The 24,448-nt window shown below is 36.9% G+C and overlaps 2 protein-coding genes and 1 pseudogene across 2 annotated transcripts in view; 1 reads left to right on the top strand and 2 right to left on the bottom strand.

Moving 5' to 3' along the window:
- The first annotated feature begins 927 nt into the window (after nucleotides 1-927).
- On the top strand, nucleotides 928-13,801 carry ASB17 (ankyrin repeat and SOCS box containing 17). The gene is made up of 3 exons (XM_024565586.2): nucleotides 928-1,454; nucleotides 10,586-10,865; nucleotides 13,595-13,801. The coding sequence occupies exons 1-3, from the start codon at nucleotides 1,054-1,056 to the stop codon at nucleotides 13,799-13,801; spliced, it is 888 nt and encodes a 295-aa protein (XP_024421354.1). The 5' UTR covers nucleotides 928-1,053.
- Nucleotides 13,802-15,384: 1,583 nt separating this feature from the next.
- On the bottom strand, nucleotides 15,385-15,496 carry LOC112309444 (U2 spliceosomal RNA; annotated as a pseudogene).
- Nucleotides 15,497-22,963: 7,467 nt separating this feature from the next.
- MSH4 (mutS homolog 4) overlaps nucleotides 22,964-24,448 on the bottom strand; it is a 68,356-nt gene continuing 66,871 nt past the window's right edge. Inside the window, exon 20 of the mRNA XM_024565345.3 lies at nucleotides 22,964-23,312. Within this exon, the coding sequence (XP_024421113.2) occupies nucleotides 23,121-23,312 (192 nt within the window). The 3' untranslated portion in view covers nucleotides 22,964-23,120. The remainder of the gene's footprint in view (nucleotides 23,313-24,448) is intronic.

The following is a 24,448-nucleotide window of genomic DNA, read 5'->3' as shown; positions in this document are numbered from 1 at the left end:
GGAAAACAACAAAACTCTAGGTTTTCAGAAAGGTGACAATAGTTACTTTGTTTTCATGCTATGCTGGGAAAAGAGAGCTTAGAGTTTAGAGAATTAAATACATTATTAGTGGAAGCATATTATAGTAAGCCCAAAGTAATACTTCCTTTTACTAAAGAGACATTATCTATGTGATTTAAAGAAAAATTGCAAAAGAAAAAAAATTCAAGTACCTTTAAACTGGCTCATCAATACAACCAAGTGTTAAATTTAACATAAAAGTGGCTGAAGCATAAACTACCAAATAAGGATAAAACCACAGCATATTTCCCCTTTACTTTACCTGGCAAGGATACCACAGAAAACTTGAAGCTCTTTTAGTGGACAAATTGTATATATTCTGCCAAATTTATAGAGAATCTCTATCAAACATAAAATTTGAAAATAAAGTTTACAAAATTTGTTTCATACTATATGACATCTTTTTTGAGAATTAGTACAGTGCCTATTAGCAGGTTACTTTAACTATAAACTAGTTTCTGCAACTATAAAATAGGGAAAATATTCCATGAGCATTCAGTGAGAACATGCAGCTCTCATGCAGAACATGAGAACAGCAGTGTTGGACTTTCACATCCTGGCTATAAGCTCTTTGCTTACGTGACATCATAAAAGGATAATCAATCTGATTGTTAATATTACTTTGTCTAATGTATAGACTGAGCTTATAGCACTTGAAAGCATGCATACTCTCTTGAGCTGAGTTCTTAGCAAATCATCAAGAACACTGTTTCTTAGCTCTCACACATGCCGTTTCTGCGCAGCATCTCTCTCAAATGTCACCAGTTACATACATTATCCCAAACTACTGACCTATGCTGATGACAGATGTCCATCAATTGTGATGTCATCCAGTACTTTATGGTAATAGCTCATATGATATTTTCCTGGCCACAGTTTAAAGGACACTTCCTGTTTGCAGAGTGAAGCCTACCACATTATCAAAATATGTGACTGAAGGGTTACAGTATGACTTCCTATGATTTTATTTGTAGATCATCGCCTTAAGTAGCAATGAGTAAATCTTCTAAATTATGTCGTAAGACTTCTTGTCCAAGAAGCAATATATTCTGCAATCTTGTTGACAAAATTGTTAAAAGACCGTCCTTGCAGTTTCTGGGCCAATGGGGATATCATTGTTACGAACCTCGAATTTACAGAACACTGGCAAAAATCCTGAGGTATGTCGACTTGGACGGGTTTGACGCACTGCTCACAGATTATATTGCATTTGTGGAAAAATCAGGATACCGTTTTGAACTAAATTTTAATCTTGAATTTACTGAAATATGTGTGAATACAATTCTGTACTGGGTTTTTGCCAGAAAAGGTAATCCTGACTTTGTGGAATTGCTTCTCAAGAAGACAAAAGACTATGTTCAAGACAGAAGCTGTAACCTGGCACTGATATGGAGGTAATGGTCTCGTATAAGGAGAGAAATTTCATTTAGGAGATTATACTACTACTACTGTTTCTAAAATGAATATGCACAGTGGCTATATATGGATAAGAAATCCTGACTTGAATGCTCATTCATTTGTTCACGCCTTCATTCCTTCCTTTTTTATTCCATACATTTTTACCTATATGTACATTATTATGTAGCAGTAAATTACTAGTTGTTCTGCTCTGTGATGCTGGCACGTCAGTGCTCAAGGTAATGCAGCGTTAGATAACTTCATTGTTTTGTGTAATACTGTGAGCCCCTCTTTTTGAGAATACTGAGAATGTATAACTGTTGTATATACATAAATTGAATATTTAAAATAAATTGACTTTCATAGAATAATTCAGAATACACACACAAATTCACTTAATAATACTTATTAAACACACTTATTTCCTATTTGTATGTTAAACATTGATAAATTTGACTCTAAATCCTCCAGAATTGAGCACAGTGAAAGCCAAATACCTGCTTCCGTCTCTTATAGAACCAAACTTTCACACAGTCTGAACATGTCAATCTAGGCAATAAATACCACTAAGGATCCTGTAAAAATAAATCTCCAATGTCACCTCTTTGTAGAGTCCATAACATACAGTCTAACATTACTGAGTCTGCGCTAACTCCAGTTGACTCTTTACGTGTAGGTATTGGTTTGATTAGATGTAGATTTGTTCATTCATTCAGAAGTATTTACCACCTTACTATGTATGATGCGCTGTAAGGCACCCTGATAGGAGCATGTACACAATGAAAAACAATACAGATAAAGACTAAACCGATTTAGATTCTGCCTGAAGCTGAGTTGTTTTCTTGACTGTGCATCACGATGGTATTGGAGAACCGGGTTGCTTTCCTTAGTGATCACCCAAGTACAGGAACTGATAGCTGTGGTATAAAATATCAATAAATAAAACCCCCAAATAGCACTTTTTGGTTGTTTTAAGGACCACTATATTTGTAACTGGCAGAGGTCAGCAGCTTCTAACACACAGTGTCACCAGCTGAGCTAAGGAATGTCTATGCACATCCCTGGCCGACGCATGAAAAAGAAAAATGGAGTCAAACAGAGGAAGAAAGGTTTTAAAAAATTAAATAGAGGGCAAGAGGGGAAAACTGAAAGGAAGAAAAACAAAGAAAGAGAAACACGCAGTAGGATATGACAGAGTACCATTAACAGCTGTCTTAAGGGGCAGTTTTAAAATTACAGTAATAACTTTTGTCTTAGATGCACCCACAATTGCAGGTAAATTCTACACACCAAAAGATCATTAGGGTCTTTCAGAATCATAGAATTTTAGATTGGAATGGAGTCTAAGAATTCACTAGCAAACCCCTCAGGCAGGAACCCCTTGTAAAGCAAACCCTGGTTGCTGTTTGTCTGCTTTCTGCTTGAACAACTCTAGTGGCAGTGAGTTTACTGTCTCCTGGGGCACACCATTCCTTCCTGCAAAGACCCTTCTCCTTCCCAGCTATATTCTTTTCACCGGGGCTTTTACTCAGTCCCATGACTCTAAATAGGCATATGCCAAAGACTCCCAAATCTTTACCTCTCGACTGGGAGCTGCAGACTCCTCCTTTATCAGGCTGTCTGTCTGCTTGACACTTCCACAAGGAACCTCAGGCTTCACAAAAACAAACAGCTTGCCTGGGCAACTGCAACAGACTCCTATCAAAGTCTTCGGGCTTCCACTCTCCCCTCTCAACCTCTATAATGTATTCTTGACTCAGAAACCTCAGTGACCTTTTAAAAATGTAAAATAGGTCATATCACTCATGCTTAAAGTCCTCTAAAGTTTTCTGTCTACAAATGGGATAAAATGCAAATTCAATACCCATTTTAAAAAGTCCTACCTGATCTGGCCCCTCACTATTTCTCCCAAAGTCTATCCCATGTCACTCTCTCCCTTGAACTCTATTCCAACAAGTACGCCTTTCTGTTTCTTGAACATCAAGTTAATACCTGCTTGAAGACCTTCTCTCTGCCTGAAAAAATCGACTCACTCAGGTCTTCCCACCATTAGCTCCTTTTTACCAGCTGGATTACAGTATAAATGTCACCTCTATGAGGCCTTCCCTGGTCACACCGTCTAGTCACTCAGTCATTATAGCACTCTATTTGAAATCTCAGCATAGCACTGACCACTCCATTTGCTGCTGTTCTTTATTTTTTCATTGATTTATTTGTTCACTACGTACTCTTGCTAAAAGTAAGCTCCATGAGAGGAGGAGCCTTGACTACATCTTCAACATTGAATCCTCAGTGCCAGAACTATGCAGATTCATAGCAAGTGCTCACTCAAGATTGTGTTGAATGAAAAAGTGAATTTTTCTGCAGCTTTATTATATTCTTCTTCCTCAAAGTGTAGTGATTCTGTCTCCATTTCACTAATCCTGACCCCTGAGCTATAGAGAACAGTCTACTTAATCTCCCTCTACCATAAAAACCTCTCAAATATTTAAACACAGCTATTGTGTCCTCATAATGAAAACCTTAAGTTTCTTTTGATCTGTTGGTTTTTTATTTCTATAGCAGCATTATTCTTTGGTTCCCCACCCTTGTATATAACCCAGTTTGGTAATTTCCCTATTTTAACAATGCAGTGTTATGATAGGTCCCTGGAGGGCAGGAGATAGAATTAAGGAGAGAATAGAACATAAGTTTGTTCATTTTTACAACAAACCTGCAATAAAGATCTAAATGGCTGTGACTGGTATGGCTCAGTTGGTCAGAGTGTCATCCAGTAAAGAAAAGGTTATTGGTTTGATTCCCGGTTAGGGTATGTACCTAGGTTGCAGGTTTAATCCCCAATCTGGGCACTTATGGGAGGCAACCAATTGATGCTTCTCTCTCACATTGACGTTTCTCTCTTTCCCTTACTTTTTCTCTAAAAGCAATTAGAAAATGTCCTCAGATGAGAATAAAAAAAAGGATCTAAGTGATACTGTATGACTGACATTTAGTGGTTAAAAAAAAGTTGATCTCGTTCAGTTAAAATAACAATAATCATTTATTATTAAGCATGTTCAAGTGCCAGGCACTGTGTTATCTGTTGGAAATAAAAACCTGAAGTAGACATACAGGGTCCGGCAGAAGTAACGCCTGTTTAGTGTAGTTGGTAAGATAATAATATGGGTGTAATAATTTAGTTTTAATTTGAACATTTCACCTAAAATGCCATGTGGTGTGCTTGAGTGTGATATTGTTATGTTACAGAATATGTTACATGCTTATGATTTTGTAGTAAAAGATTTTGTAATGAAAAGGGGAGTTATTTGTGCGAGACCCTGTATTTGTCTCATTTTGGAGAGTGTATAGACTAGTAAGGGAGCCATAAAAAGTTACAATCACACTATAGGTACCAAAATAAAAGAAAGTAAAGGTAGAACAGAGGACACTGTTAACACTATTGGGGAGGAGCAGGTATCTGAGAAGGCTCTCTAGAAAAGGTAATGTCTTAAATGCATTTTTCAAAGATGAAAGGGAGTTTCCATTGTCTTTTTCTTGAAGAGACGTCATTTAGGCAGACAGAAAGATAACTAAAACCAAAGGAAACATAAACATGTTGTATTCAGTGGCTATAGCAATTCAGCATTGCTGGAGTGAGATGGGAAGCCTAGGAGAGAAACCCTGAAGGACTTTGTAGGCCATGTTAAGGAATTTAAAATTTATACCATGGGTGATGCCCAACCAGTGAAGGTCAGACTTGTAGTATGAAAAGACTTATCACCTCCCATTTTCGAAATGGATTGTGGGAGGGGAGGCTAGGGCAGGAGGCGGAGAAATCAGTTAGTGGACTGCTCGAACACTCCAGGTACAATGACAGCTCCAGAATTTCTATATACGAAGGACTGGAGGAAGCAATCTGATTGAAAAGGAGGAGGTAGTTAGAGGAGTAGTTTTAAAATGAATTTTTACAGAAGGCACAGTGTTCCAACTTAAATTATATGTATATTTAAAACATCAGTAGTAGGATTATGGGAAAGGTAAACGTACTAGACTCTGAACCAAACATAAGATGGATTTGTCCCATGATTTAACAGTATTCTTGGATCTTCCTTGCACAGTGATTCATTCATTTATCTGTATAATAGCTCTATGAAATAATGTTGGCTGTGAATTGATATTGAAATCAATAAAGTGCTTTAACCAGGAAAAAAAAATAGTCTGGAGGGCAGAACTTATTCCACTGTACCATTCCCTATCGCAGACCATCAAACCTCTAGCCACTCTTTGCTATCACAATTGTCCAGGTAAGTCATGAGGACTTAAACTAAAACAACAGCTGCAGGGAAAAGATATTATTACATATAAGTAACAAGATACAAAGAATGGAGAATCAAAAAAAGAGGAGAGTCAATCTTCAGATTTCTAAATTTGGAGACTAGTTTACGGTTGTATTAGTTTCCTCTTGCTGCTGTAACAAATTGCCACAAACTTAGTGGCTTAAAGCAATACAAATTTATTATGTTATAGTTCTGAGGGACAGAAGTCCAAAATGAGGCTACAGAGCTAAAATCAATGTGTCAGCAGGACTAATTCCTTCTGGAAGCTCTAGGGGAGAATGTCTCCTTGCCTTTGTCAGCTTCCAGAGGCTGCCTGCGTTCCTTGGTTCGTGGCCTCTTTTTCCATCTTCAAAGCCATCATTGTAGTCATATCTTCACTGGCTATGGTTCCATCATTTCCTGACACTTCTTACAAGGACACTTGTGATTTCATTTCACCCATCTGTGTAATATCACACCTCAAGATGTTGATCTTAACTGCAAAATCCCTTTTGCAATATTGAGAGGGTGTATCCAGCCTACCGCAACGATCACGTAACAGACCTATCAGGATTATTACAGAGATCTACAAAGTTATTTTCAGACATACGAGTTTGCATTGTATAATGGATATCCAGGTAGAGACGTACAATAGGTGGTTAGATATAGCGTCATCCTTGCTGTCTCGCTTTCTCTTACATTCTACATCTTATCTGTCAGGATATCTGTTGGTTCTACATTCAAACAATATACAGAATATGATCACCTCTATTGCTATTACCTCCTATCCATAACAAATTTTCTTTCTATCTCATAACAATTCTCCTTCTATCGCATAACAAATTCTCCTCCTAACGCATAACAAATTCTCAACAAATGTAAGATCTTGTTGTTGCTTTTCTACTCAAAATCCCCAGTGGCTCCTCCATTCCACTTAGAGTACAAGATGAAGTCCTTACAGTGATCTGCAAGGCTCTATCTGATGTGGCATCCTATGATCGCTGTCTTTCTTTCCTACTATTCCTACCCTATTCACTCTTTCTGCCATACTGGCTCCCTTACTCTTCCTTCACCCTTAATGATACACTCTCCTGCCTTAGGGTCCTTAAATATCCAAATGGCTCACTTCATCTCCTTCTTCTTTATCCAGTGTCACCTTTCAGTTATGCCCTCTCCTATTTTCACCCTATTCAAAATCAGCAAATGCTGCCCTGACAAAGTGGTTCAGTTGGTTGAAGCATCATCTCATACACTAAAAGGTTGCAGGTTCAATCCCTGCTCTGCTCAGGACATATTCCTAGGTTTACAGGTTCCATCCCCAGTTGGGGCACATATGGGAAACAACCAACTGCTGTTTCTCTCTCTCTCTCTCTCTCTTTCTCTATATCCTCAAATGAGGATTAAAAAAATACAAAGCAGAAAATGCCCTCATTTCACCCACTGCACTTCCACATCTCTTATACTGCTCTACTTTTTCTTTTCCCACAGCACTTATCAAACCTTCTAACATCGTATAAAATTTGCTTGTTTCCTGTGTTCACTGGGTATTGTCTGTTACCCCCCACTGCAACATAATCAAGAAAGGAGGCATCTTTGTTTTGTTCATTCATGTATCCCAAGCACCCAAAATAGTGCTGGCATACATATGCATTCAATAAATATTTGTTGAATAAATTAGTAGACAGTAGTTGAAGTTATAGTCATAAATGAAATTGCCTGAGAACAATTAGTCAAAAGAAAATGAGACAAAAGGCCACATCTACTTAGATATTGAGGGTATCGGAAGAGAAACCAATGAAACCAAGGAGGTAGATGCTTAATTTGGAGAAAATGGCCCCACTGAGTCAAGAGAAAACATGGTTTGAAGAAAGTCAACTGTGTTACATAGCAAAGATAAAATTATGGGAAAACAGCTATTGAATTTAGCATCTTAAAACCAAAGGAGAAATAGTAAAAAAAAAATTAGAAATAATTATTAGAGCTTTAAAACTAAATCATTCCCTGCATGTCTATATGGAAATATTATGCCTCATTTCATAAGCGTGGGTGACAGGTTTTCAGATACAGAGGGTTCAGTTCATTAACCTCACATTTAAAAACTGATTCCTGCTTTGCTTGCCTCGCTCCATCCATATAAGCACTATTATAATTAACTGTCAGTCCAGATTAAGCAAATTTTGGTTTACAGTAGCATGCTCTTTAAACATGAGGATTAATCATATGTCATTTGGGTACAGATTAGACTTTTAAATCACATTTTAAACCTATTTGAGCTTTAGTCATGTTTTCAACATTTTTGGTCCAAAATAGCCTCTAAATGGTAATGTCAATCTTAGTATCTTAAAATCAACTAGTGTCTCTAAATCTTAACTAGGGCTACTTGTGCTATTTTTTGTTACCTAAGTTCCCTGAATTTCAATACTTGTAAGACTTTTAAGTTAAACATCTTCTTAAGAGTTAGCAAGATGAATAAACTAGATTGGTTTTGAAAAATTTAAATAATTCCACTTAACTAAAAACTTTGTTAGGCCTAAAAGCTACAGAACAGATTTAAGGAATATATATATTCAGGATACCAGTGAAAAAAATCAGTTAACAAGTGTCTACGATGGCATTGTTCTAGGCATTTAGGAACGTAACAGTGGACTAAAACAGACAAAATTATTGCCCTTGTGGAACTTAAATTTCTATAGTTCCTCTTGCTCACCCATTTATTTTTGAAGGTGTGAAATAAAAGATTAGAGATGTTGCCCCAAATAATAAGGGCTTAATGGAAGTATGCACAAAGTACCAGAGGAATAAGAGAAGGTCAGGTAATCAAAGAACACTTCACAGAAGAGTTTATTAGGCAGGGTCTTACACAATGAGCAAGACAGAATTGAAAAGAGAGGAAAATAACATGTACAAATCAAAGAAATATGAAGAGCTGAATGCGAAGAGTGGTGTTTTGGGAAAGTGAATAATGATAAGCAGGATAGGAGTGCCGAAGGAGAAGTAGCTTAGGAGTTCGACTTTGGATGGGTGTTGGAAGTATTGTGACGGAGTTGAGATGTGCAGCACAGTATCGCTCTGGAGAGGGTTCCAGGGGTAGTGCATATACTTGTATGCAGAACTAAGAAGGACATCAATAGGACTACGGACGGAGCTACGACAAAAACCCACTCTCAATTTCCAAAATGCTGATCTGCACTGTGCCACACTTATTTTGTTTAAATCACAAAATATTGTCATATAAGGGCTCATTGAAGCTTTTGGAGGTAAAGTAGGTAGTCTAAGGAATCACCACAGAGGAGGTTTCTAGGGCTCCCAAATAGACACCAACCAAAAAACTTATCTAATACAAAATAGTAATTTCATATAGCTAGTTCAGGCATGACAATCCTCCAATGTTGCTTTCTGTTTGTAAATGAGACATTCTTTCCAATCTTTTTATTGGCAAATAATTACTAATCCTTCAAGTCTTAGCTCCAGGATGACCTAGAGCATGACTATTCCAGTAGAGTCAGTGCCCTTCCTCAGCTCTTCCAGAGCACCCAGCCACTCATCTACTGCAGCAATTATAACTTTCTGTTGTATTTATCAAATTACTTGCCTACTTCCCTGACTACACTGCAATAAGCATCCTGTTATCAAGGACTATATCTTTCGTCTCTGCATATCTATTACTTGGTATGCTCTGGACAAGCAAGTATTAAATAAATGAGTAAATGAACGCATAATTGCAAAAGGACACTGACAGTCCAAGAGGCTGACTTACCCAGCATAGTAGCTAGAACCAAAACCTAGAACCCAGAACCCTTAAATCTCCATTGTTTATGGCATTATACCATGTTGCCTCCCATCTTAAGTATATGCCATCTTAAAATTTATCTTTTTGAATAATACTTCCTTTGCTCTGCATAGTTGTCCAAAACCAGAATTTGTAGTTTATATGCCATGTTTACTTGGCTAAACTGAGGCTTGATCATTTAAAAGCCTCTGCGGTATGTCCTATCTCCAGATAGAGGCCAATTCAACAGCAGACATAAATATCCTTAAATGGAACAATTGCAAGGACTAAATAAATTTAGAAAAAATAAAATTTTCATTTCTGTCATAGGGAAGAGAAATTTTCAAGTCTAGTGATCACATAGTACTCCATGAGAAACAAGATCTCAGGGGGCTTTCAAAACTGTTCTGAAGAAAGAAAATAAAATTCTGCCCTTGTGGGACCTGATATGGCATTTACATTTCTTAGACCTGCAAATACCAATTCTAATTTTATAAAAGTGACAAAATAGAATTAAAAAAAACAGTGAAAGTAGTTGCACTTACTCATTGGGTTCAGTATTCAAACACAATGCTAGCTCAGCTCTGCCATATAATCAAGAACAATAAAAACAAAAAGATATCAAAAGGGTCACATAATTATGTTCCATTAATAAAGTACAGTAAAAAGAGCCTTTTTCTCTTTTCCATTTTAGAGTTTCCAGAGCTACATCAGTTTTCTAATACTTGTTCTAATCACAATGGATTTTTCAAATGAGAAACAGAACTGCCGTTACTAAAACTTTGTACACATTGGAAATCTTTTTTGGTTTGTTCTTACAAATGTAAAGGGGGTTTAAATATGTAGTAGAAGTTTTCTTATTTTTTTTTAACCTTCAGTTTGGTCTAGATTCATAGAGCAGAAAACTAAGACCCCATATGTAAAGTTACATTAAAAGTTACGACATTTAACATATAAGGTAGTACTATTATTTTCCCTGTACTATTATATTACCGTTAAGATAAAGTGTTTACCACACTTGTTAACTGTAGGTTCAGGGAGGTTTCGTGTGTTTGGTTCACAGGACGTTCACACCAGTGTACTGCCCCAGCCCACTCAGTGGCATCACACCTCTACTTTACGTAGCTCAGACAAGACAATCCAGCATCTTAAAAATACTCCTGCAATATGGCATCTTAGAAAGAGAAAAAAACCCTATCAACATTGTGTTAACAATACTGCTCTACCCTTCACGAGTGAGGATAATGGTCGATCATGAACTGGTAGACATCCAGGAAGACGCCAAAACGTGTTTAATGCTCTGCTCCAGAGTTCTCCCTGTCATCTCAGTCAGGGAGATAGAGGTGAGCAAGTGTGGTTTTTGGAGTTTGGGCTCAAATACGGATCAACTACAAGATAAAATTGTGAGCTAAGAAGGAAATTAATTTTTAATCTGATTACATCCATTGAAAAGTTAATCATTGAGAATATGCTTGTAAAAATAGACAAAATCCAAATTATCTCAAATATCAGTCCTTTATTTCATAATTTTGTCTTATAAATATGAGAAAATTTCAAAAGCTAAGTTTATAGTTTATTTTAGTAGTTATTAAATAAATTTGTGTTATTATATTGTAATTACAGAAAATATCTCTTCATAAGGATTTCTATGTCTCTTAAAAAACATAATAGCTGTTGGAGAGGAGGGGGAGGGAGGTGATGGATGAAAGAAGGTGAAAGGATTAGCCAAAGAAATATGCGCATGACCCACGGACACAAAGGCATGGAGACTGCCTGAGTGGGGGAGGGGTTGGAAACAGGTGGGAAAAGGGGGTAAAGTTGGGACAACTGTAATAGCATGAACAATAAAATATAATTAAAAAAACCAATAAAATTTTATCAGACCCTTTTCCCAATAGAAAATTTTAAAACAAGAGTTACATTTCTCCCCACAAATGCAATCAGATTTTTTATAATCAGAATACAGATTTTTTTGTTTTCAAAATCTCAAAATAATTTTGAGCATGAAAATATATGGGGGGAGAGGAGAAAATGCAGACAACTGTAACTGAACAGCAATAAAAAAGTATTTGTTCAGTGGACAATATCCCTCAGATATGTGGAGGGATTCTCCTCGATAAGATTTTTGGAAATAAACCAAATTTAGAAAAACAATCAACTATATATGCCCAGGTCGATGTGGATCAGTTGGTGGGAATGCCTGGGCTGTGGGTTTGGTCCCAGTTGGGGCACATGAAAGAGGCAACTAATCGATGTTTCTCTCTCACATAGATGTTTCTCTCCCTCCCTCTCTCCTTTCCTTCTTCTCTCTTTAAAATCAATAAGCATGTACTCAGGTGAGAATAAAAAAAGAAAAAAAAAAAAAACTATGTAGAGGGCATGTTTACCCTAACAAAACAAGCTGCAAGTTTCAGCATCATTGTATCATGCCTACTAGAATAGCAAGAAGTAAATCTGCTTAAGGGAAAGAAAGCTATTCCTATCAATTTAAACCAGTAAAGTTACCAAGGATTTTAGCAGTTCCCTTTATTTTTAAATATGTAACTTCAGAAACAAATTCCTTATAAATATAACTCCGCTGGTTTTGTTTTTGTTTTCTTTTTAAGTCTCAACAGTGCACATCAATCAACCATGCCTGGAACAATTATAAGGAGGGCAAATCGGTCAAGTTATTTTGGCAATCAACTTTTTTTAAATTTATTGATTTTAGAGAGAATGGGGAAAGGGGGGGGAGGGAGAGAGAGACAGAGAGAGAGAGAGAAACATTGATTTACTATTCCACCTATGTATGCATTCATCGGTCGATTCTTGTATGTGCTCTGAGCAGAGATCAGACTTGCAACCTTGGCACACTGGGATGATGTTCTAACTGAGCTACCCGGCCAGGGCCTTAGCAACCAATTTTTAAAACAAAAACAGTTAAGGCTTTATGCATCTTTAGCAATTTGCTTGTCCCTGTCTAGTGTTAGTCCTGCATAATAATTCTAGATGAAAACAATTCTGGACCAATTCCATAACTGCTATTCCCAAGGCACAATCACACTGGAAAAGTATTTACTAGGACAGAGCGAGTTGATCAAGATCACCTGTCTAAGGGGCAAAAATTTAGCTTCCAATCAATTGCATTTTAATAAGCTAAAGTGAAGTAGCATTGAGTGAGATAGTGAAAGATGGCATAAAATACGCCTTAAAGAACACTTTCAATACCCCTCTGCATTTCCACACTTCCAGTAGTTCCCCCTATCACAGCATATGTATTTTATCATAAACATGTATTGAGACAGCTTTACCTCTGGACCATAGTTCTGCCATCACAGACTATGTCTATTTGTGTACCCTACAATTTTCCCAAGTACTGAGTTCAGCTGGAGCATATACTAGATATTCTTTAAGTCGTCGAGTATGGGATAAATAACGAAAAGTTGTATAGCATTTCGGTGAGAGTTTCATAGTCTGTAGAGTACAGGTTCTACTGGAGAAACATCTATGCAATACAGCAATGTTTTTTTACTCCTAAATCAACCTACTAACATGTGGCTTCTAGAACTAAATCTCTAAAAGGTACCTCAACTGGAACTTTAGAAGTTATCTTTCCATATGGATGGGCCTCCTGCCAGGCCTTCTCATGGCTTACAGTATGAAGTTGTTCTCTATAATGACAGGGATCACTTCAGGGAATTTTTAGGATGTATGTTGTCTCTGCCCAGCCCCAGACCCATTGAATCAGAATTTCTGAAGTAGAACCTTATCATCGATGTGTTTTAAAGTGGCCTAGATAATTCCAGTGTATATCCGAGTTGACAATACTACTCTAGGAGAAGCTGACGAAACATAGGTTTATGACCTACAGTTAAAACATATGCAGACTCATAGTTGTAAGAAATAATGTATGTGTCCTAGACATATTAAAGTTTATATATAGTTGTAAGAATGACATGGGAGTAACAGTACTCGCCTTAGGTGAAAATGTTTCAGAAAAGCATTAAGGTATATTGTATTCATTTGAATAAAAAATGAAAATGTTACTCCAAAGATTCACATAACAAAATGAAAACACTTGCCTTTTCTTCAGACGCAGTTAAGTTTAGGAAGACGTCCAATTGTCTCGGATTGGTTGGAGTACATTCCTTCAACGAGATACCGAGACCCGTGTGAACTCTTACATCTCTGCAGAATGATCGTCAGGTCTCAGCTACTGACCAACAACATGCTCCCAAACGGAATATTTTCACTTCTGATTCCTGTTCGTCTACAGAACTACCTGAATTTAGAAAGTTAACACACGTGTTTTTCCCGAGTTCTCTAAGGATGCTCACCATCATATGTCTTAGAAGTTAATAAACTACTAACTTCATGCAAATTTTTATTGCATTAAATATTCCATTACGAAATATATTTTCACATGACACCCTAAATGAACCAATTTTAAATCAACATATGGCTCTGCACATTACCTTTCTATACAGTGGAAGAAATACATGCATTTTATTTTTATATTTAATCCATTCTTTAAAGTTGTTTTGCCTTATAGCATTATTGTTACTTGTGGAACTTTTGGTCGTGTTAATTTTCAGAATTATGAATCTCTTATTTATATGTTATAAGCTAGATAAATATTATTTTTATATTAAGCAGTTATGTTAACAAACATTTATTTACTAAGTCTTTTCGCAAATAAAATATCATAGTCAGTAGTAGGGATTAATCAAGGAAATTAAGACACCATCCCTTCCTTGAGAAGAATTTGTAATTCTGTAACAGACATAGTTTCAAATAATACAAGGTGAAGAATTGGTCAACTAAAGGGTAGGGGTTGGGAGCAGGGTGACAGAAGTGGATTATATTTAAAAATAGCTTGCCTTAAGTTATAATATGGAGCCTTGGAGTTTTGGTATGTAATGTATTTAAATACTAGCCCCGTAGTATTTTTAAATTGAGATTCAATTGTCAAGTAACATAAGTTTCAGGTGTACATAATGATTCAACATATGCACACACACAAAATGGTCCCCACACCGTTACAATTTTTTCATATGATGAAAACCTTTAAGATCTATTCTCTTAGCAACTTTCAAGTATACAATAGAGTATTATTAACTCTATTATTAATAGAGTATTATTATTAGTCACCATGCTACACATTACATCTCCAAGACTTTTATTTTATAAATGGAAGTTGGTACCTTTTGACCACTTTCACACATTGTCTACCACAATTTTTTAGCCGTTTTCTTTTTTAATATCTAGGGTACTCGGCTTTTCTCTTTGTAACTATGTGGTCAAACTGCTACAACACAAACATGAGCATTAGGAGACAGTTCTCCATGTGTCTCTCACGTTTCCGCTGTCCTACGAACAAAGACACTGGCTGCTTCATTCCTGACGACCATTTTAAGGATGTCTGTGTAGTGAGCAACGTTGAAAGCTAGGGACAGTGTCTCCCTCTGAGCAAAGGGCAGGTTTGCTCAGTAAGTAGTATAACATAGGTAATGTCTTCCTATGCAGAAAAGGTCCAGTCTGTTTGCTTCAAGCTCGTTATAAATGATCGGAGTCTCCCAAGCCTGGGATTCCTCGGCTGTAACACGAACCCACTGCGTGCACATCTAGCTGGACCGCTCACTGTCTCACAGGGTGGGACCAACACAGACACTCAAGCTGCACGCTGAGCCATCCGTATCAAGTCTTCTGTTTCAGACCCAGGAGACTCTTGACTTCTTTTTTTTTATTTAAGATTTTAACTTATTTTTTAGAGAAGGGAAGGGAGAGAGAAAGAGAGGTAGCTAAACATCAATGTGTGGTTGCATCTCAGGCGCCCCCCACTAGGGACCGTGTGCCCTCGATTGAGCATTGAACCAGAGACCCTTTGATTCGCAGGTCGGCACTCAACCACTGAGCCACGCCAGCCAGGGCAACGGATACTAAACTGATAAAACAGGTACTGCACTTGATCTTAGCCAAAAGGCCAAGAAGCGATTCTTTTGACTTCTGACAGCAAACATCAAACTGTAGTAAGCTAACCAGCTGGTCTGCAATTAAGATAAAAATCTCAAACCCCTTATAGTTCTCTTTTTTTAAATCAAGGTATAATTGACATACATTACAGTAGTCTCCTCTTAGCCACAGTTTCACTTTCTGGGGTTTCAGTTACCCACAGTCAACTGCATACTAAAAATATGAAGTGGAATATTGCAGAAATAATTTATAAGCTTAGAAATTGCATGCCATTCCGAGTAGCATGAGGAAGCTTCTGCTCTCCTGCCACACCCACCTGGGATGTGAATCATCCCTTTGCCTGGCATATGCAGGCTGTAGGAGCTCCCTGTCAGTCTCACGGTGGCCACCTCAGTTATCGGATCGACTGTTGTGGTATCGCAGTGTTTGTGTTCAAATAGTCCTTATCTTGCTTAATAATGGCCCCAAAAGATAAGAGTAGTGATGCTCGCAATTCAGATATGCCAAAGAGAAGCCATAAAGTGCTTTAAGTGAAAAGGTATGTATGCATAGGAAAAAGCATAGTATATATAGAGTTTGGGACTATCTTCAGTTTCGGGCATCTACTGGGGGTTTTGGAATGTATCTCCTACAGATAAGAGCTGCTGTATATTAGTTTTAGGTATACAACATAATGATTCAATATTTGCATATATTGCAAAGCAATCACCACAACAAGTCTAGTTAGTAACATCCGTCACCATACACTGCTATGCCTTTACAGTTCTTCACAATGAGAATCTGTTCCCCACCTCAGCACTATGTATTTTAGGATACATTATAGTAGATTTTATCAGATAGCAGCCATTTGCACTGTCTACTTACAATCTGAGGACTATTAAAATTTTAACAACTTGGACCTCTGGCCAAGATGGAGGCATAGGTGGATACATTGTGCCTCCTCGAACAACCAAAGGAAGTCAACAACAAATTTAAAAACAGAAAACAACCAGAACTGCCAGAAAATCAAACTCTATGGAAGTCTGACAACCAAGGAGTTAAAAAAGAAACATTCATCCAGACTGGCAGATGGGGCGGAGACGGGCAGCCCGGGTGGAGAGGATGTGCGACAAGATGGAGGCTGGTGGACCAGGTGGGCCCACATTTGCATTCGGATAAGCTGGGAGGAACAACTGGGGACAGAGACTGCACAACCCGGGGTTCCAGTGCAAGGAAATAAAGCCTCAAAACCTGACTGGAAAATCCTGTGGCGGCTGAGGCAGCTGCAGGAGAAACTCCCAGAGTCACAGGAGGGTTTGTTGGAGGGACCCACAGGGTCCTAGAACATACAAAAACCCACCCACCCAGGAATCAGCACCAGAAGGGCCCAATTTGCTTGTGGGTAGCGGAGGAAGTGACTGAAAGTTGACTGAGAGCTGAGCAAGTGGCACTGTTTCCTGTCAGACCCCTCCCCCACAAACAGTGCCTCAACTCAGCAACTTGGGTGCCCCACCCTGGCTAATACCTAAGGCTCTACCCCTTACTACATAACAGGCGCGCTGGGACAAAAAAATGGCCCAAATGAAAGAACAGATCAAAACTCCAGAAAAATACAACTAAGCGATGAAGAGACAGCCAACCTATCAGATGCACAGTTCAAAACACTGGTAATCAAGATGCTCACAGAATTAATTGACTACGGTCACAAAATAGAGGAAAAAGTGAAGGCTATGAAGACTGAAATAAAGGAAAATGCACAGGGAACCAACAGTGACAGGAAGGAAACCAGAACTCAAAGGTTTGGACCAGAAGGAAGAAATAAACATTCAACCAGAACAGAATGAAGAAATAAGAATTCAAAAAAATGAGGAGAGGCTTAGGAAACTCCAAGATATCTTTAAACGTTCCAACATCCAAATCATAGGGGTACCAGAAGAAGAGGAAGACCAAGAAATTGAAAACTTAACTTGAAAACATAATAAAAGAGAACTTCCCCAATCTGGCAAAGGAAATAGACTTCCAGGAAGTCCAGGAAGCTCAGAGAGTCCCAAAGAAGTTGGACCCAAGGAAGCACACACCAAGGCATATCATAATTAAATTAGCCAAGATTAAAGATAAGGAGAGAATCTTAAAAGCAGCAAGAGAAAGGAGACAGTTACCTACAAAGGAGTGCCCATAAGACTGTCAGCTGATTTCTCAAAAGAAACCTGGCAGGCAAGAAGGGACTGGAAAGAAGTATTTGAAGTCCTGAAAGGCAAGGACCTACATCCAAGATTACTCTAGCAAAGCTATCATTTAGAATGGAAGGCAGATAAAGTGCTTCCCAGATAAGGTCAAATTAAAGGAGCTTAATTTTGCCCAGCCCTTATTGTAGGAAATGTTTAAGGGACTTATCTAAAAAAAAGAAGATGATCAAAAACATGAACAGTAAAATGACAACAAACTCACAACTATCAACAACCAAACCTAAAAAAAACAAAAACACAAACTAAGCAAACAACTAGAACAGGAACAGACTGACAGAAATGGAAATCACATGGAGCATTATCAGTGGGGAGGTGGAGAGAAGAGAATGGGGGAAAAGGTACAGGGAATAAAGAATAAATGGTAGGTACAAAATAGGCAGGGGGAGGTTAAGAATAGTGTAGGAAATGTAGAAGCCAAAGAACTTATATGTATGACCCATAGACATGAACTAAGAGGGGAATGTGGGTGGGAGGTGGGGTACAGGGTGGAGGGGAGTAAAGGGGTGAAAATGGGACGACTGCAATAGCATAGTCAATAAAATACATTTGTTAAAATTTTAACAATTCATAGGAAAAGAGTATTCATTCTGATCTTATAGTAAGATTTTAAAAAGCTGTGTAATTTAAGCTTCTAAAGAATAGAATGAAAACAGCAAAGTGGCAAAATAACTAGATTACTTGCTTTCCCTTTCCTTCCATTTTCATTCCTGTGAGTTACTAATGTATTATTGGATTGAATTTATATACTTAATTAAACTACACTGAATTATAATTAAGCATATTATAACCTAATAAGTAATAGGAGTTTATAGTATACACAGTATATTAACATTTGAATATATTTTAAAAGTAGTATAAACAAAGTTATTATTATGGTTAAAAATGCGTTAATATGAAGGAAGTATAAAAAATACCCTTAGTCTAGCTCATAGAGAAACACTAGACTGCTGACTCAGATAAAGAGATTTGTCTGGGAAAATAGCTCAGCAAATCTTTTTACATTTATTCTCTAATTTCCACCCATTTTTTTTCCTTCTTCCTCCTCTTACACCTTCAACACTATTAGAATTTAGTGAATTTGGTCTAGTTATCACTTTTACTGAACATGGCTCATACCTATGCCAGAGAATAGACAAGAAGCAGTACCTAAATTTCCAAAACTACTTCTTAATGGAATTCTTACCAGTACTTCCCTATTTTTCAACATGGTTGATGGCATCAACACTCATAATCACATTTAATTTTTCTCTCTTATATTAGTTTGCGAGCTCTGCCATAACAAAGTAACACAAACTGGATGGCAGAAAGAAAGCAGAAATTTGTCTCACAGTTCTGGAAACTAGAATCTAGGTTTCAGCAGAGCTATGCTCCCTCTGAAATCTGTAGGGGAGCCCTCCCTCACCTCTTTCTAGCTTCTGGTGGTCCTCTAAGGGTCTTTGGCATTCCTTAGCTTATACAGGTGTCACTCCAATCCTGTCTTCACATGGCAATCTTCTTATAAGGACACCAATCATATTGAATTAGGGGCCCACCCTGTTAGCATAACCTTATCTCAACTAATTACATCTGAAATGATCGATCCTATTTCCAAATAAGTTCACATTCTGAGGTGCATGGGCTGGGGTGGGGGCAATTGAACCCATAAAAACTTTCCTTCAGTAAAAAATTGGATGAGTCACTAATCTAGTTAATCAGTCACTAAATCTCCTTAGTATCTTGCAAATCAGTTATATTCTCTCTCCTACCAGCTACTCTCTCTTATTCTTTCCTCTGCCCATCCCAACACATCTGTTCTACTCCCATTGCTTCTTTCTTTAATGATCAACTCTGCACTGGACTACTAAAATAACCTCTCAAACAATCATGTCCTCCTCCCTATGGCTTCAATCACCCTTCACAGATCATTCATGCTGTCACTCAGACGACCTTTGTACAATGGAGATCTCATCGTTATCCCTCCACTCCCATCACCATCACCCTCTCCCACCCTCCAGAAAACACACACACACCCCTTAAAACTCTTCGGTGGTCTACAGAAGAAATTTATGTAAGCACCTAGATTCATCTTTTTTTTCAGTTTCTCGTATGCACTCTACCTCCCAGCCAAACCAAATAGCTTACTGTTTCCTATCTCTTTGCTTTTACATATGCTGATCCTTCTATCTAAATTGCTCTTCTCTTCTTCTATTCTTATCTGAATACCTGATGTAGTTTACGATCTTTTAAACTCCTTGACTCACAAACAATTGTATAATTTTTGTGCCACTACATTTTTATTATGTTCCTCTATTGCACTTATCACATGGTGTACCAACTCTAATACATCGGGTTTTTTTCCTGTTTACTACACCTGCAAAATCTACCTCAGGGTCAGACATCTTTTGTACCCCTACAACCTAGTATGTTGCCAGTTCCATAGTAGATATTACTAATTTTTTTTGTAGTTTTTAAGAGTAAGACCTATTATAAAACTTCTGCATGAAGGGAAAGGTTTAAAAATATGCTACCAGAAGGGTTAAGCTAAAAAAAATTTAGGAAAAGAGGGAAAAAAATCACTACTTACTATAAATAATGATCAGAATAGCTTTAAATTTTTAAAAATGCATTATTCATTACACATCTATTAGAATAGCTAAAATTAAAACACACCCCCCAAAATGACAATACCAGGTACTAGAGAACATGTGAGACGACCGGAACTGTCATACATGGCTGACAGTAATACAAAATAGTATAGCCACTCTGGAAAATAGTTTGGCAACTTCTTATAAATTAAACATACACTTATGATGCAGCTACTTCATTCTTAGTTAACCTAGATAAATTAAAACTAAAACTCACACAAAAATCTGTACATGAATGTTTATAACATCTTTATTCATAATCACCAAATCCGGAAATCCAAATGTTCTTCAATGAGTGAATGGCAAAACTGTGTTACATTCAAACAAGGAAATAATACTCACCAATAAAAAGGAAAAACATCATCGATAAAGTCTAAAACACATTATGCTGAGTTACAGAAGCCAGTCTTACAAGGTTATATGCGATATTATTCTATTTAATGGACCTTCCAGGAAAAAAAATCCAGAAAAAAAAAACTATAGGGAAGGAATACTTAATCATTCCCAGTGATTGCTGGGTTAAAGTTAGGAGCCAGGGAAGGATTTGACTATAAAGACACAGTATAAGGGAATCATTTAGGGGGAATGGAACTGTTCTATGTCCTGCTGTAGTGATTCCAAGAATCCATAAAGGTGCACCATTTAACCAAAACTGTATACCAAAAAATTAATTTTACTATATGTAAGTTTTAAAATAAATGTGTTGCTCCCTATGCATGAGGATAAGCTGCCCTATTCCTCTAGTCTCACATACCTTACTCCCAGACTTTAAAAAGCATGACTTTATACAAGGAGAAAGATGGAACAGACTAAAAGAATTGCTTTGAGGTGGAAATTAAAGGAGTTTGGTACAACATTATGGACATTTATCTTAAAAGGCTGGATTATGAGATAATGATCTATAATTTTAGAGAAAGTCAAAAGCAAAGAGGTCTAAAGAGTAGAGCCAAATAAACCTTAAAATTGGAAAATGGACTGTCTTCCTAGTACTCACCTTTCTACAGCACCCTGACATGATAATTGCATCTTCATTTGCTTTGCTTTTTGAAGTTTCTGCTATAAAAACAATATTGAAGAAAAAGTACCAGTAACTTAATTTTAAGAAAATATAAAGCTACTTTTATGTCAGAATTACAAATCTAGAATAAAAGAAAATCAGTTGGCTGCACTTTTTGCATCAAAAGCTCTAAATGATGAAAAGTTTCTTAGAAGTCTGGTGGAATCTAATACTGGGGTTAAATCTAAAGGGAACTTAATAAAATTCAGGAAATAATATTCAATGTATTTAATACTTTGCACCTGTCTCTGTTTGCCTGTTTTTCTTCCATTGCCTGCTCCCCTTCTGCCTTTCATTGCTTCCTCACTTTTTTCCCTTTCCTCCTCAACAATCTGCCATGCCCTCTTCCTCCTCAGTGCCTTCTAGAAATTTGCCACAAGCTGAAATTATCTAACTGCTTTTAGGAATGACTGCATAAAATATAATTAATTTCAAAAGCTATGAATTAAAATGTACCTAATGGTCAATTTCAAATACTCTTCCTAAAAGGGCAATGAAGAATATAAGTAGTCTAATAGGACATTAATATATATCAAATGTAAGTGTCATTACTAATTTCCAACAGTATATATGTCCTTCAAATTATAACTTTTTCAATATGTCTGGCTACTAATGTGTATTTAGAATCCTGAAAAAGAGTTTTACAAAGTCAAACGCATTAATAATAAATTTGTAAGATAAAATATGTGTATGTAAACAACAAATAGGGCCCTAACCAGTCTCTAAATAATTTTTTGGCCAAATTACTATGAATTCTCAAGACTCTTGAATGTATACCCTGAGTTCCAGATACTTAGTTGTCCAAGAAAAGAACAACTTCTCTATCTTGGCCTCTGGGCTGAGATTATGTAAATAAGTCATCTACTATGCTGAAACTGTAGGAATCAGGAGTTTGAGAAGACAACAGCTCTTTACAGTTACTCAACAACCGGTGGCCTTCCATTTCCTTTTGTCCAGTTATAAAACAACAATGACCTGTGGGGAGATTCTACAACGGTGGTGTAGCCACATGCCTATGGAAAAACAGTTCTGTGCAATGTTCCCTCTCAACCAAGAACTGAGGTATACAAATCAATATTACCTTTCTGCAGCCATGGTCAACTCACCTAAAAAAGATGGCCAAACATGAAAACCTGAAAAAGAGGTTGGTGAGGAGAGGACGGCAAGCCTGGCTATTTGGAAAACTGAAAGGGTCTGTGGTGGCGACTCCCCACTCCAGAAACACCCCGCATGAAAAACGGCCTTTGTTTATTTTTGCCCTTTAGAACTATACTGAATGTCAAAAGAATACTTTAAAATTCTTTAGAATGGTATTCTAAAATACCATTCTAACTAACTTCAGAAGCATCCAGTGTTAGAATTTGGGATGCTAAGTAAAAACTTATTGAGACGTAGGTATTATTGGTTCAGAACACAGTGTAAAGAACTCATGTACATTTCCAGACATAAAAAGGAAGTTGTTTTTTTAAAATAAGGTATTTACTATAACATTTTAAATTCTAACTTTGTAAGTATAAACTTACAACAATAACATAAGTTTTCATAAGTGAAAAAAGTATCACATCACACTGATTTTTGTCCTAAAAATCAGCCCTTTAAATAGTTCTCATTGGTAGGTAGTCACAACAAACATTTTCTTATACAGAATAATTGGGGATGATAATTCTGAGATTAATATAAAGTAGTTGCTAACTAAAATATGAGATGAATTTTAATTTCATTTGTATAACATGTGAATTACTATTCTTCAGTCTTTCCTGAATCTCGCTCGGCCTCGGGGAACCCTGCTTCATACTTCGTTTTCAGATGGCTTAAATATGTGCGTAAACCGTCGGGATCCAACCGGGAGTTGCGAGCAGTTTGCACTAGCCTAGTAGCCAGATGGTACACGGCCCTCTGTCTCTCCATCTCAGGGGCGTTCCACTGGCTTTTCTGTTATTGAAAAAATATAGATAAAAATTACAATATGACTACTATGAACTTACATTAAACTTCTAGTAATTCTCTATATCTTTTAATAGAAATGTAGAACCCAAGGGTTAACTAATCCCTTCAGATAACTCAGTTCTATCCAAATAGCAAGGGAATATACAGAAGAAATAAAGAATATTATTTTGGAGAATAAAAAGCTATGGAAAAACAGCACTGCTCTTTGTTAGGTAGTATTCAAACTTTTAATTGTCACTCAAGGCTACCACTCTGCAATCTCCTATTTTAATTCCCCAACAGGTAAACTGGTGGAAAGAATGGTTCATCAATAAACAGCTTGTCCCTCAAAAACACTCTTACATAGAAACTACTAGAGCCTAAGAGAAAATATTACCCGAGAGGTGAATTACAACATAAAAATAAGCAACATAATTAGCTACTTAAAATTATGCCTTGATGCTTAACAAACTACTTAAGGATACCCAAGAAATAATGTTTAAAATGGGAATTTTCTAATGTGTTGGAAGACCTTTAGATATTTGGTCCTTGAAGAGTATTTCAGGGTTGGAAGTACTACTAGAAAATTCTTCATTCACTTCTCTACCTGAGCTAGATAAGGGAATCAGCATTTTCAATGTTAACTGTTTATGTAAAGTCTTAGTGAACTTCCCTTTACTAAGGAAAATAAAATCCCTCAACTCTTTCTCAATAGCAAGCAATTTCAGACATTTTTCTACTTTCACTACAGGAAAAATAAATATGATTTCATGAGCAGAATAAGATTATTATGCATTTACACATCTATTTAATACATTGATCAGCTATCAGTTTATTATTTAAACAAACATTTATTGAACATTATTCTCATCTCTATTCTGGGTACCACATTTTGTGTTTTTATCTACAGGAGATACAGAAATGTCCACCTGACATATTAATGAAACTCAAGATCAGTCTTACAATGTAAAGACATGTTTATAAGCAACTGATTACTGTAATTATGATAAGTCCCACATGAAAATACAAAGTGCTCAAAGGAAGAAGAGCTCACTTCCCACTCAGGCCAATAAAATCTTAAACATGATGGGGTGTTTGGAATGAATCTTGATAGAGGAACCTGGAAAGAAGGGCATTCTTGA

The sequence above is a fragment of the Desmodus rotundus genome, chromosome 3, assembly GCF_022682495.2.
Source record: "Desmodus rotundus isolate HL8 chromosome 3, HLdesRot8A.1, whole genome shotgun sequence".
Taxonomy (NCBI): domain Eukaryota; kingdom Metazoa; phylum Chordata; class Mammalia; order Chiroptera; family Phyllostomidae; genus Desmodus; species Desmodus rotundus.
Note: the sequence above shows the minus strand (reverse complement) of the source record. Positions and strands in the feature narration are given on the sequence as shown.

Excerpts from the sequence above, each read along its gene's own strand:
- ASB17 (XM_024565586.2), top strand. The coding sequence starts at position 1,054 with ATGAGTAAATCTTCTAAATTATGTCGTAAGACTTCTTGTCCAAGAAGC. Across the intron at positions 1,455-10,585 it reads AACCTGGCACTGATATGGAG|GACGTTCACACCAGTGTACT; the intron begins GTAATGGTCTCG and ends TTTGGTTCACAG. Across the intron at positions 10,866-13,594 it reads TCTCAGTCAGGGAGATAGAG|ACGCAGTTAAGTTTAGGAAG; the intron begins GTGAGCAAGTGT and ends CCTTTTCTTCAG.